The sequence below is a fragment of the Cariama cristata genome, unplaced genomic scaffold, assembly GCF_000690535.1.
Source record: "Cariama cristata isolate BGI_N322 unplaced genomic scaffold, ASM69053v1 scaffold33675, whole genome shotgun sequence".
NCBI classification, from domain to species: domain Eukaryota; kingdom Metazoa; phylum Chordata; class Aves; order Cariamiformes; family Cariamidae; genus Cariama; species Cariama cristata.
In genome coordinates this window covers 5,246-19,120 of record NW_009616375.1, presented here as the reverse complement: position 1 = coordinate 19,120, position 13,875 = coordinate 5,246, and the positions used below count along the sequence as shown (strand labels likewise).

At 52.7% G+C, this 13,875-nt stretch overlaps 1 protein-coding gene across 1 annotated transcript in view; it reads left to right on the top strand.

Annotated features, from left to right (window-relative positions):
• ABCB9 (ATP-binding cassette, sub-family B (MDR/TAP), member 9) overlaps window positions 1–11,976 on the top strand; it is a 12,575-nt gene extending 599 nt beyond the window's left edge. Inside the window, exons 2-11 of the mRNA XM_009700147.1 lie at window positions 378–487; window positions 996–1,126; window positions 2,470–2,675; window positions 3,633–3,830; window positions 5,447–5,575; window positions 6,952–7,140; window positions 7,701–7,874; window positions 9,253–9,412; window positions 10,330–10,466; window positions 11,638–11,976. Of these exons, the coding sequence (XP_009698449.1) occupies window positions 378–487; window positions 996–1,126; window positions 2,470–2,675; window positions 3,633–3,830; window positions 5,447–5,575; window positions 6,952–7,140; window positions 7,701–7,874; window positions 9,253–9,412; window positions 10,330–10,466; window positions 11,638–11,976 (1,773 nt within the window). The remainder of the gene's footprint in view (window positions 1–377; window positions 488–995; window positions 1,127–2,469; window positions 2,676–3,632; window positions 3,831–5,446; window positions 5,576–6,951; window positions 7,141–7,700; window positions 7,875–9,252; window positions 9,413–10,329; window positions 10,467–11,637) is intronic.
• Window positions 11,977–13,875: the final 1,899 nt, after the last annotated feature.

The window sequence follows — 13,875 nt, the reverse complement described above, 5'->3', positions numbered from 1 at the left end:
CGCTGGGTGAGCAAAGGGACGGGGCGAGGGGCCTCGGTGTGCTCCCATCCTCACCAGGAGGGAAGGAGCCATTGGGGGGGCTTGGCAGCACCCCAGGATTACTTTTTTGGGGGTGCTGGGTGGCACATCCTGCACGGGCTCGATAAAAAATGCAATGGGGAAAAAAAATGCAATAGGTGATAAAATACACTTGGAAATGAAACATCCCTGCATGCCACTAAGGGCTGCACCTCCTGAGACATCTCATGCAATGGCCGAGTATCTCTGCAGTGGGGATGGGGTTGTCCATGGGCTGTCGCAGTTGGAAATACAGGTCCCGTGCCAATCCCGTGTGGTGGGGCTGAAACTTCATGTCCTGTGCTTGTCCGGCAGGAGAGACCTTCCTGCCCTACGACACAGGGCTGGCCATCGATGGCATCGTGGTGCAGAAGAGCATGGACCGCTTCTCCACGGCAGTGCTGGTCATGTCGCTGCTCGCCATAGGAAGGTAATCGCAGGGGCTGGGTTTGACCCTGACGAGGAGGAGTTTGGGGTTTTCCCACAGGAGCTCATGGTGGCGGTGGGCACGGGCTGTCTCACCTGCAGTCGCTCTGCCGGGTCCCTGCCAGACCCCAGGGATGCACTTTGATTTCTCTGCACTGTCACGGCGCAGAGCGGCCGTGGTGTCAGTCGCGAGGCCATTGCGTAGCCTTCCACGTCCGTCTGCTGGTGGTGGGGGAGCAGGAGAGGACACAGGGAACGGGCTCCCCAGGGAACACTGTCCCGACAGCGCTGTGTCCCCTCCCAAAGCTTGTCACTACCGGGGTTAGGACCAGCCATCCCTACGCTGGTAGCACCCAGAAGAGGTGTGGGCTGGTTTAGCCATCGCTTCCCAGGGTGGAAAATGGTACCAGCGCAGCATTGCCCAAGCCTTTGGCCCAGGCGTCGGGGTGTTTGTGTTGCTGAGGAGCGGGTTTTGTGTCCATTGGTCTATAACGTTTCTTATCTGCAATTAGCTCATTTGCCGCAGGTATCCGGGGTGGCGTTTTTACGCTCATATTTGCAAGACTGAACATTCGCCTTCGCAACTGCCTCTTCAGGTCGCTGGTGTCTCAGGAGATGAGTTTCTTCGATGAGAATCGCACAGGTTGGTTCCTCTTTCCCCCAGACTTGCTCTAACCCCTCTATCCCATCCCAATATTTTTTCCCCTTGGCCTGCCCTACCAAGCACGCAGCAGATTGGGGGCAACCCGAGACAGCACCCAAGTGCTCGTGTTCAGAAATAGCAGCAGAAAGCTCTTCCCTCTTGGTTGCCTCCCACCGTGGGGTTGGGACAGGATTGCCCAGCATCCTGGGGATGTCCCACTGCCACCGATCAGCCTGACATCCAGCAGTCCCGGGGCTGATGTGCTCATCTCCAGTCATCCCCAAAACACCTATTTTCTTCCTCCTGTACCTCCCGTCAGTGCTTGCTGGTCGGCCGCTCTCCAGCTCTGCTCCGGGCATCGGGAACCTCAGAAGTGTGAAGCTTGCTGGGTGGGCTTGTTGCTTTCCCTGCTAGCAATTCAGTGCTGTCCCGGTCCGTGCTACTCTGGTGTGGTCTCAGCCTGGTGTAACTTTTCGCACATTTAATTTCGTCTCAGTGGTATTTTTAGTTTTGAGGCTGTTGCCGTATTTAGCAAGCGCTGCACGGTGCCCTGGTAGCTGAGGACACCAGAGATGTTATTGTAAGTGGGATACGGGTAACCCTGGACTTACACAAAAGCATGGGAATTCAGCTGGACTCAAACACGGGTCAAGTATTTAGGAATTCAGGGTGGTACTTGCTGGCTGTAACGTTCAGCTCCACCAAAGGGCTTCACCCCTTAGTAGCTGGACCCATGTCCCCAGGGTCACTTGGGTCGGCTGCAGGCTGCAGGGCCCACGGCTAAACCTAAACAGCCCTCTCCGAAGCCACCTCGTGTTCCTCAGGGTGTGCTGTGCCCGGCCCGAGCTGGGCCCGCCAGGATGGTGGGGAAAGGTGCCAGCGGTCCCTGGTGAGCTCCTGGAGGGCTCCCGGTGTCATTTAGAAATGAACTTGGGGTTGGGTTGACAGCTCTGGAGGTGCATTCAGCAGCCCAGCAAACACTCCACCCACACACCTGCTGCCCCCCTGCGTGCCCATGGGGTGCCCTCCGGTGCAGGGTGCTGCCGCAGTCCCCTTTGCTGTCCTGCAGCCATCCTTGGTGACCCAGGGACATAGCTCGTGCCTTCAGATGCATTTCATGGCCCTGGTGCATGCAGCAATTCAAGCTCCTCTGTTTTGCTTTGCGTCCACAGTGGTGGAGAGTTGCCCCCCTTCCGTGCCACCCTTCAGACCCCCAGCAAGGGGCTGGGTTGAATGGGGAGCTCCATCTGGTCCCTGGCACAGGACATGGGATGTGACTAGGCAGTGACCTACCATGGTGATGTGTCCCCGCCCTCCCCTTCCCCAACCCTTCGTTGCTGCAGGAGATGTCATCTCCCGCCTGACATCGGACACAACCATTGTGAGCGACCTAGTCTCCCAGAACATCAACATCTTCCTGCGCAATGTGGTGAAGGCCACGGGGGTGATCTTCTTCATGTTCAGCCTCTCCTGGAAACTCTCGCTCGTCACCTTCATGGGCTTCCCCATCATCATGCTGGTGTCTGATGTCTATGGGAAGTACTACAAGGTAGGCAGGAGCAGCTGGCATGGCCATGGTGTGCTGCAACACTGGGCTGTTCCCCTCGTGAAGCCATCATGGAGATTGTGGGTGGCCTTGGAGCTGGTGGGACCGATGCTCGAGTGCTTTGCAGCTGGCAGTGGGGGCAGGAAGGCGGCATTAAACCTGCGTGGGCAGACAAGTGTAGCCTTGGCTCTTACCTTGCTTCATGCTCAGGAGTGGAAACATCTCGGGGCTGACAGAAGAGGTGGCTTGGCTGTGGAATGTCCCGTATGTGCCTGCCTGTCCTCAGGCAATCTCTGCTCTCCCTCTGGAGTGACTCAGTGGGGGTCAAACCCAGTGCCCAGCCCCTTCCCTCTGCCAGGGGCTAGTGTGGGCCAAGGGCAGTCCCCCATGGCTAATGCCACATTCCATGGACCATGCGAGTCCTGCCCTGCTGCTCCCCACATCAGTTATGGGTGCTTTCCACTGTGCTGGGGACACGGCGTGCACAGGTGCTGCCAAAACAGGGTCCTCGGGTGCTGCCTCACCTGGCCGCGGCTCCTCCTGCGGGTCGGGCCCTCGTGGGAGGAGTGGAGCTGCCCTTGGTCTCCAGACCTGGCCCTGACTGGGAACCTCCTGGAAGGGTTCCTGGGCCAGGCTGACCCTGTCCCCTCAGGGCACTGGGAACAACAGCTCTGCCGCAGGCTTCCCAAGTGGCCCTGGACACGGCACTTCACCTCCTGCAACCCAGGTCCCTGCTCGGGGACAGCAAAATGAATCCATCCTCCTCCTGGGCACAGCATCCTGGTGGCTGTCCGGAGGCGTGGGATCTATCCCAGTGCTCAGCCTTGTTGCCCACGGCCTTGGAAAATGTCACTGTGCCTTCTTTTCCCAAGCCCAGCAGAGCCCGGGGCGTGCGGGGAGATGTGCCACGGGCAGCCCGGTGCCTACTGAGCCCCCTCTGCCTCCCCCCGCTCCCTGCAGAAGCTCTCCAAGGATGTGCAGAATGCCCTGGCCAAGGCCAACAACACCGCCGAGGAGACCATCTCCGCCATGAAGACCGTCCGCAGTTTTGCCAACGAGGAGGCGGAGGCAAATGTGTACTGGCAGAAGCTGCAGCAGGTGTACAAACTCAACAAGCGGGAGGCCATGGCTTACACCTACTACGTCTGGTCCAGCGGGGTAGGTGGCCAGCACCGAGGCTTCCTTACGTGGGGCTGGGGACGGGCAAGGGACATTGCTTTGGATCCCAAAATGCACGTGACGCGATGCATGTGCTTCATCTCCGCTTCCAGCGAGCTTTGCGGGGCGAGCCCAGCCTTGATCTCCGCTGCCAGTAATCCTCTGTCTCTTGATTTGGGTTTTTTTTTTCACTCATCAAAAAATATATTCCATTCCCCCTTAGGGCAGGACTGCCTCATGCCACTGAACAGTCTGTTTTCTCTTGCAAATACGAATATAATTGATAACCGCTCAAGGTCGTGGAAAACCCCATGCTTCTGTGTTGCTGCATTGCGTGCCTGTGCCAGCTCATCTCCGGGGCTCCGGCTGGGAAACAGCCACGGCATCGGTTGAGCTTCTGCTCAGAAACAGAGATTTTCTGTGTGTGGGTGATGGTTCTGGTTTGGATTTGGGTTCTTTTGGGTCTGGTTTGTTTTTTTTTTTTCAAAATGCTTTTTAATCATTTAAGCCCAGATGGTTTGGGACTTCTCCTGCATGAGCTGATAACTACGCCTGCACAAAACCCTCACATGCGGCTGCCCTTATCCTTGCACATTCAAGGATCTAAGTAGCCTCTGGTGAAGGGTTTGCAAGTTATGGTGCCCTCATGCAGCCATGGGAGACTTTATGGCTTCCCAAGTCTAGAAGCAAAATCAGAGCATTTTTAACATTGTTCCTGGGCTCCCAGGTGAAGCCGGAGCGTGAACTGGGTCAGCACAGATTCTGCCAAGTCAAAGAAGGCAAAAAACCCCTCAAAAACTGCTCCTGCAGGGCTCATGTCGAAAGAAGCTGATGGACTCAGCATAGCCCTGGTAGAGTCATTCACAGCATCTTAAGGTCAGATCAGGGCAGAGCAATAGAGGAAGATTGTTCTTCCCCAGTATTTTTGTCTATGTGAATTTACAGCCTGTACCGCAAATGTCGCACAGAGTACCAGGGCATGGGCGCTTTTCTGAGCGCCTGGGCAGCATGGAACAAAACCAGCCGAATAAATGCAGGGGCTGGTATTTGTCATACCAGAGCTGATCTGTCTCCTTTCTACAGTAGGTGGTACCCCCTCCCCCCCCGCACTGATTTCAGGCAAGAGTTGAGGTCATGCTTCAGGGACTTGTACATGCAAGGAGGATTTTTTTGCATTAACTCCTGGCTTGATTTTTTGTTCTAAATTAAAATGTGTCACACTCATATAACAGAAGTTTATTTTAGTGGCGAGGTGACTGCATGCGTTAGATAATTTGAGCGTAGATTATTATGCTCGAGGACATTAGTCCAAAAAAGAAGTTCATGAGATGCTCTGTTATTTCAGATAAATTCTCGCTCCTTGGTTGTTGCCACTCTGGACTTCTATTTTGTTGAAAGATGCCAGCCCAGCATCAGCCCATGTACTTGAGTTGGTTTTCCCTTCTCACATCCATGCTCGCTGCTAGGGCTGTCAGCTGCGTGCTCTCAGGGATGCTCAGTTTGGAGCTCAAAGAATAAATGTCAGCACGTGAACTGTGGGCTGTTGTGTGGGTAATTACAAATGCACCAAAATATCAGTTGTCCTTGCTGATTTTGGGGTGTTTTCTCACTTTCAGCTGACCCTCCTGGTGGTCCAGGTCAGCATCCTTTACTACGGTGGGCACCTCGTGATCTCAGGGCAAATGACAAGCGGAAGCCTGATATCCTTCATCATTTACGAGTTTGTCTTAGGAGACTGCATGGAGGTGAGTCCGTTTTATCCCTCTGAGCTACCCCATATCAAGATGATGTTTATCTTCTAGAAGGTCACAGGGCTAGATCCAGTGTTGACTTTCCCGTGACACGTTTCCTTGGTGCTGTGGCTTTGCCCACCGATGGGCTGATTCTCCCCTCTGCTCCCCACTTCCCTCCTGCTGTGGCCTCACAACCCGAACGCACCCGAAGCAGCTTATCCCCTTGAAAAGGCAACTGGGACCAAAGGGGTCAGGCTGGCCCCACTGAAGGGCAGAGGCTTGGCTGCCTCCCAAGCACATTTCCTGGCATGAAGGATGCAGGGATTACGAAGCTGTCTGTTAAATTTCAGCCTTCATTAAAAACTTAATTATATTACTTTTTGAAATTCTTTTTTTCCCCCTGGAATAGGCTGCAAGCTGCTGCGTTGGCAGTGCATTAGCAAGATGGGATTGTGGGTGGAATGGTAGAGCCCACCCAGGGCTGCCTTCCCCTTGCAAAGGCGTAAGCTTGGCTAATCGAGACCGAAATGATTAAGTCGAGGTTTCCTTGCAGCCAAGCGTGGTTTCGGTGGTGCTTCAGCCTTTGTGCAGCAGCACAGCAGAGCTGGAGGGAGCTCACCCAGCTCTCACCATCTGTTCGGATGACTGCAGGCTCTGGTGGTGTTTCCAGGCTGTGGGTTTGGTGTGGGTTTGGTTTGGTTTGGGGTTTTTTTTTCCCCTCCTGTTGGGAGGGGCAGTTTCAGTACAAGCTGTTCCGCAGCTCTAGGTTTAATATTGAAAAGAGCCGACGTGACGAGGGTTTATTCCAGGGAAGCCAGTGTCAGCATGCAGCAGTTGTAGTTGGGAAAGCGCAATGGTAAATCCACTAGGACCATATCCTGGCAGGCAATAGCCTTATTGGCTGCCAAATGGTTGTCTGGAAGGGTCCAGCCTGGAGCTGCTCTGCATTTGAGACCCGTGTGCTAGGGAATGAGCTGGCCGTCCTCAGGGGCTGGTGCGATGTGCTGCCGTACGTGGACTCTGTCCAGCCATTGGGTTGGGGAGCTGCTGGTCTTGAGCAAAGAGAGATAAGTAGAGGATTTTGTTGGAAGTTTGAGTCATGGATCTCCTGGTGCATGTCTTCTCTTCCCAATCCATGTGTTTCCTTCTGTTCCCCTCTGAGTCTACCCATGCACAAAACCCCCTTAGATGCCCTTTCCCTGGATGTGTCCATATATCCCCTCCATACCCTGCAGAGGGGGAAGAGCTTTCTTTTCCTGCGTCTGATGACTGTAGTTAATGTCAGGTGATAGAAGATTTGGGAATGCTTCACCCATTCTCCTTACAAGTGGCACTGACTGACTTTTCCATCGCATGGGAGGGTCTCACCATTGCCTCTTCCCTTCTAGTCCGTCGGTTCCGTCTACAGCGGCCTGATGCAGGGAGTGGGAGCTGCCGAGAAGGTGTTTGAGTTCATCGACCGCAAGCCAACGATGGTGAATGATGGGTCCCTGGCCCCAGACCACGTGGATGGGAAGGTGGAGTTCAAAAACGTGACATTTTCCTATCGCACTCGCTCTGCAACGCAGGTCCTCCAGGTGAGCCCCGCGGGCACAGAGCGCTCCCTGCCACGAGGCATCACGCGCTGCTTCTCCATCGCGGCAATAACCGATCCCCAGCCTGCAAGAAATGTCAGCTGCCCTTTTGGGGATGCGTAAAGGCAGGCTCAACAGCATGCTGGAAAACAGATTATAAGGAACAGCGGGTGTTTAGGGCCAGCTTTCCTTACAAGGAATGAGATTTATTAATAAAACCCTTGTTCCCCGCTCAGGCATTAAACACATCAGCATGGTACAGGGCTTTGTGCCAAGCTGCCTCAGACTGTTTCCATGGGAGAGGGGCTGGGGTCATGAGGCAGGGGGAGACAGCAAAGAAGTTAGTTTGCTTTGTAGTTTTTAGAGGTCCTGCTACATCAGCAGGCAAATTTGAAGCAATGTTGGAGGCTTCTTCCTTCCTCAGAGCCAGGAGAGATGGCTGATGTGGCATGTCACCAAGGTGGAGGGTCACCGTGGCTGGATTTCAGCTACTTTTCTTGCATAGTGCCCAAGCACTATGGGAAAAACCAGGACCTGAGCACGCTCTCCCATCCATGTTGCAGAATGTGTCCTTCACCCTGCACCCCGGCAAAGTGACGGCACTGGTGGGTCCTTCAGGGAGCGGGAAGAGCTCCTGTGTCAACATCCTGGAGAACTTCTACCCTCTGCAAGACGGGCAGGTGCTGCTGGACGGGCGTCCCATTAACATGTACGATCACAAGTACCTGCACTCAGTGGTACGAGCGACTGATACGTGTATTCTAGCTATCACCTGCCGGGATCAGAGGGGATGGATGGTAGTGTTGCATGTTGCTTTGGATTTGATCTGGCAACTTCTAAAACGTTCAGAGAGCTGGAGGCTGGAGGTGGTCCAGGAAATGAATTCAGATAATTTGTGGGGGCGGAAGGGAAAGGGATGGAGAGTGGTTTCATGGGGAGGGGGAAGCTTTCCAAAAACAGAACAAAAAACATGTTTTGTTTTGTATTTTTTGGCCAATGCAGTCGAAATATGGTTTTGGTTGCTGGATTAATTATCATCTAAATTGGGTTTGGAAAAAGAGTTTTCCTCCAGCACTTTCTACCTTAAGATCTTAAAGTAATTTTCAGCTAATGGGGAGTTAAACGTCGTGGGATGCTGGCAGCAGCTGGAGCAGCAGAGGAGCTGGGTGGTTTGCCTAGGAGAGGGGTCCGGGCCCCTCGGCTCTCATCTGTGTGTCAGCACAGATCAGCCTTCATCTCCTCTGCAAGTAACTGCCTTCTTTGTTTGCCCCTAGAGCGAATGGCCTCAGCAGTTAGCAGGAAAACCTGAAAACAATTGATCAGAGACAGGCTGGAAAGCCAAAGTCAGTGTGACTAATTTACATTCCCTGCCCGTACTGAGCGAAAATTAAAAGACAAGCTAGTCTTTCAGTTTAGGAAGCCTGGTGAGAAGTCAATTAAAATATGACCGTGTCCCGCTGGCTCTCTTCGTGTCCAGTTCTGAGCAATAATTTGGAGGGTGTAATTTATTTCAATATTGAGGGTTTGACAAAGCAGGCTGAACGCGAGAGTGAGCAGCAACGGCTGTAAGGTAGGACAGGGAGGCTGTTGCTAAGCAATTAAGGAATTGCAGCAGCTATGTCCCTAACTTGCTAATTTTGGATTAAAAGATGCAGGAGGCCTCATTCACGTGGCCCAAATATGATTACTGGCCTTGAATGGAAAATCAGCAAGAGCCTGGGAGACAGTCTCTCCAGCCTGCCTTGTCCCAGCAACAGGTTTCCCATTATGGGAAGAGCAAACAGTGATGGGAATGACAGGTCTGGAGCAAAACCACAGCAGGATCTTGGAGGGGGAAGCCCGTCCCAGATGCTAACATACCAGCATTGCATGAGGTTTCTTTGCTGCAAAACGGCTTCCCAGCAGATGATGCAAACTGGGCTGGGGCTGCCACTGGGCACCCCATTGTTAGTATTTTCACTGGAAGCTCCCACGGAGGCACTTCTATATCTTGGTTTAATGGTGGGGCTCTGCCCGCTTGAGTGCTTACCCAGCAGGAGTAAATGCTGATGATCTGAGACGCTGGCTGGTGCGTCTTCTGCTCCCGACCCCCTGCTCTTCCCTTCCTTTCTGCAGATCTCCCTGGTGAGCCAAGAGCCGGTGCTGTTCGCCCGGTCTATTGCGGATAATATTTCTTATGGCTTAACTTCAGCCTCCTTCGAGTCGGTTGTTCAGGCTGCCCAGAAGGCCAACGCGCACGCCTTCATCACGGAGTTACAAGACGGCTACCACACAGGTACCAAAATCTCTCCATTCACACTTGAAAGCATTGCCTAGGGAAGGCAGAGCCTCTCCCCTTGCGTGGAAAGTCTGGCAGGTAGTGATGGACACGGGTCTGTGGTGGTGTAGAGGCAGCTACATGGAGAGGTGCAGCACCCTGGCTGCCTTTTGGGGTCACTGAGCTGTTACAGATTTCTAAGCCCATCTCAGGAGAGTGTTTCTGCTGCTGCTCTGTAGCAGCAGGGTGAGTGTCCCCCATCCCATCCCATCCCATCCCATCCCATCCCATCCCATCCCATCCCATCCCGACCGGTCTGGCTCCTGGTGCCTGGCAGTGTTACAGAGACGTGGCACTGGCAGTCTCACCATGTTTCAGTGTGGTGATCAGGAGAAAAGCCCAGAACCCAAGCGGTTAGCTGTGTACCATCCCACCTACAGAGGAAGAAAATAAACCTGTGATAAATCCATAGTGATAAAAGCTGATGTGTTTGTGACAGTGGGACTTTGTGAGGAGGCAGGTCGGACTGATGATGGTTTGTGTTTATGGGAGCCAGCAGAGAGGTCCTGATTTCCCCTCACGGCTGCCTCGGCTGCACCTCCTCCAGAGCCCGACTTGCAGGGGGAGATGGCAGCTGCATGGGTAAGGAGGGGGGTTTGGATGAGCTCCCAGGCTCAGGGACTCCTCTGCATTGTTTCCATGAGCATTAGTCACTCAAATCCTGGGACAACAGTGGAGAACTTGCTGCTGGAGGGAAGGGCTGCAGCGTCAGGGATGTTTAACTCACTTAAATTGCTCTGCCAAGTGAGCAGAAGCATTTCCCTCGTCTTTGCTTCAAAGCATGACACCATCCCTGATGCTGTGGCTGGGGGTTGAACTTGATGGCAGCTCTTGATTTTTATTTTGACCCCTTCCTCTGTTTCTTGACCCAACAGAGGCAGGTGAAAAAGGAGCCCAGCTGTCGGGTGGGCAGAAGCAGAGAGTGGCGATTGCCAGGGCCTTGATCCGAACCCCCCCGATCCTAATCCTGGATGAAGCCACGAGCGCGCTGGATGCAGAGAGCGAACATGCGGTGAGTAGGTGACTTGGGTGTTTGGGCCAAAGAAGCAATCTGGGTTTGGAGGAAAGACTGTAGCTTCAATTTCCAGCCTGTGGACAAGCTTAGTCTTGACATGGTGCAATCAGAGGTTTGGGTAAGACGGTAATTCCTGAGCAGGAATTTGCTTCCAACACTGCTGTAGCCACCAAGGAGGGAATAATCCTGTGCTCACAGAAGCCAATGCCTGACAAACCTGATGAGATCTCTGCCAATTTTTTGAATGTGGAAAGTGTTAATTGGCATACAGCAACTCTGTGCAGCCTTTTAGGACAGGGTATGGAGGAAGACCCTAAAAAATGGTACTGCAGCAGGGAGAGTAGGACTGCCTGAGCTAAAATCCCAGCTGAGGCACCAAAGAAGCCACACTTGCAGGAAAGGCCCTGAGCTTTCTGTGAACTGAGCTGGTTTATCTGGCTGGGATGTGATGACCAAACAGCCCTACCAGTAGCAGTTTGGCCTCACTGGTTTAATGACATGAAGGAAAGCTAGTTCAAAGTTGAGGTGTGAGGACGTGTCTCCTGGTCCTGGAGGATGAGTGCTGCTGGTCCACGGTGTGGGGCAGCACGAGCATCTGCCCTTGGAGCAGGTCGTTGGCTCACAGGTCCTCAGCCATGTGCGTGGCATCTCATGCCAGCCAGGGGCTGGTTTTGGCTAGCCGAGGGTGTCAATGTGACATGTGCCTGGTGGCCATCTGCCTGTGTTTAGACCTTAGTGCTACTGTCTTGTCTCTTGGCTGGAAAACAGCTTGCTCTTGCTTTGCCTTGATACACCCAGGAAGCAGCCCCGCTTTTCTGAGCAGCTGCATTTACCAGGTATTGGCTTCCTGCAGTCCATGCCAATACCTCATGGCCTCCAAATCTGGGGCCCAGCTCTAACAAGAACCCAGCTCGCAGGCTCAGACCTGTGTGCATACCGCACCTGCGGGCTGGCTGGACTGAGACGGCCTTTTGGGCTGCACAGCGAGAGCCAGGAGCTGGGATGGACGTGCTGGTGCTGGTAGTGCCGCAGGGAGTCTTGTGTCCTTTGCGTAGCCAGAGGGGAGCAAAGCTCCTGTCCAGAGGTTTCTTAACGCAGACGACAAAGTTCTCCCTTCCAAAGTGGAGCCAGTGATGCTCAGGCACTAACGTCTTTTCCTCCCGCACAGATTCAGCAGGCGATTTATGGCGACTTGCAGAACCACACGGTGCTTGTCATAGCTCACAGGCTGAGCACTGTGGAGAAGGCACACAACATCATTGTGCTGGACAAGGGCCGCGTGGTGCAGCAGGGCTCGCACAAGGAGCTGATGGAAGAAGGAGGCCTTTATTCCAAGCTGGTGCAGAGACAGATCCTGGGGCTGGAGGGGAGCGGCGCGGACAGTCGCCAACCTGCAGCCCGGGGGGATTCAGTGAAGGCGCCCGGCAGGCTGGAGGAAGAGTTCAGGATAGACCGTTCCCTGCCAGCCGTGGCACAGGACGATTACAACACCACGGCTCACAAGTGAGAGCGGCGATGGCCGGCACTCAAGACGCTTGCTGGGACGCCGAGACAGGAGGCGGCTTGCCGACGGGCTCGCGCGCTGCAGAACGCCGCCCGTTTGCTCACCCCGCGCGCGCACATCACACCCCGTGCACACACAAACACACACTATAGAGCTTCCTGCATTACGGTCCGGCGGGCAGATGCCAGCTGGTTAAACAGGGAAATGGATTTATCCGAGGGAGTTGGGTCTTTAGCAATTCCCAGCGTTTCTACTGGGTTTCTTTTCTTACTACCAGTAATTCCTCTCGACTGGGACTTTTCTCCCATTGATATGCATGTGTAACTGCTATTAACTGTAATGGATGTTAAATGCATGCATGGAGGGGAAGATTGAAAACCCCTTCAGGAATTCCAAGGGGTGGCTTCTGTGGCTGGATAGAAAAACAGTGACTGTAAAACAAGGTCCTGCTCCCGCTATCAATCTATGGGGCCAATCCAGGGTCTGCTGAAGTCTGTAGGGAGCTCCCTTTGGCTTCGGTGAAAACTGGATCGCTCCCATGGGGCTGAATGCCGGGAGAGTTTTGCACTGAGTGCCTGCAGGCTCAGGCTCACGACCATTGCTGCTGAGCTTGTATCATGTAGTAACCATCCTTGCTGGAACGAGCCAGGGGACCAGGAGGCAGATGTTGCTTTCAGATTTGCTCTTGGTGCTTGGTGGGTGTTTGTTTTTATGGATGAAAAGGTTTACCATAATTGGGTTAGGTTTTGGGGTGTGGGTTTTTTTGGTTTGGGTTGCTTTTTGGTTTGTTTTAATATATTTGTGTGCACTGTGCAATGTCTGTCTGGCTCCAGCATCCACTGAAAATTGGTCTGTTATTTCAGAATTTTTTTAACTCTCAATCCCGGTGCTTGTTTAAAAAAAACACTACTAAAGACAGGCATAAAATACTAAAAGACAGCACTTTATAAATCCCACCAAAGCTTTGTTCAGCTTCAGGCCGTGCTAGCGACTTCACTGCATGGGAAACCGTATGGTCACTTTCCTTGAAGTCCGACTTCAGCTGCCTGAACTTCAAAATGTGTTTCTTTGAATATTATTTATTAACTTACTTTTAGTATGAGGGATAGAAAGAAATATGTTGCTTCTAGCCCTTTTGGATAATGGCTCTGGCTTAGTGGTGTTATCCTGCCATAGACTGGTGAAGAAACCTATGCAGCCAGGCAGGTGCTGTTGAAAAATAATATTTATACGGGGAAGATTGACTTCAGACTGTGCGTAGTTAAGAAATTATCTCAAGCACTTTAGCTCTCACGTTTTCTGATATTTGAATGCTGCTGTGTTTTACTTTTCGGCAGGTTTGCATTTTTGTTGTTGGCAATGTTTTGTTTTTGTTTAGCGATGTTTTACAAACTCTTTAGCATCCTTGAGGAGGGATGCTCAAAAAATAAAATACTACCTCTGCCACTCAACATCGAGCCCCAATCTAGTGAGGGTGTTTTTTGCATTCAGGGTTTTCAAGGTAATGTTCATCTGAGATGATGGTGGAATACAGCTGCACACTGCACGTGTTCTGGCTTCCTTGCAGGTAATGACAAGAAGAACCTACAGAGAATGAGGTATGTAAAAGACTTCAGGATCTGATAATGGCTGTGAGCCATAGCAGTAGGTATAACCCGTTTAAGAACTTGTTTTCATCCCAGATCCCATCCGGTAGTCAGTCTTGCACGAAAGGGCAGGCAGTCTAACCCGTTCTCAAGGCACAATGCTTCGTGACTGGAATATTTTCAGCTGCTTGCTTTTGTGATATGATAAAAATCTGTGCCTCAGAAGAGTGAGAGCTCTTTTTGTCTTATCTCCCTCCACTTAAAAAACCTCTGAACTCCTCAGTTCACCCCTTCCAGTAAACGGCCATGCATTCCT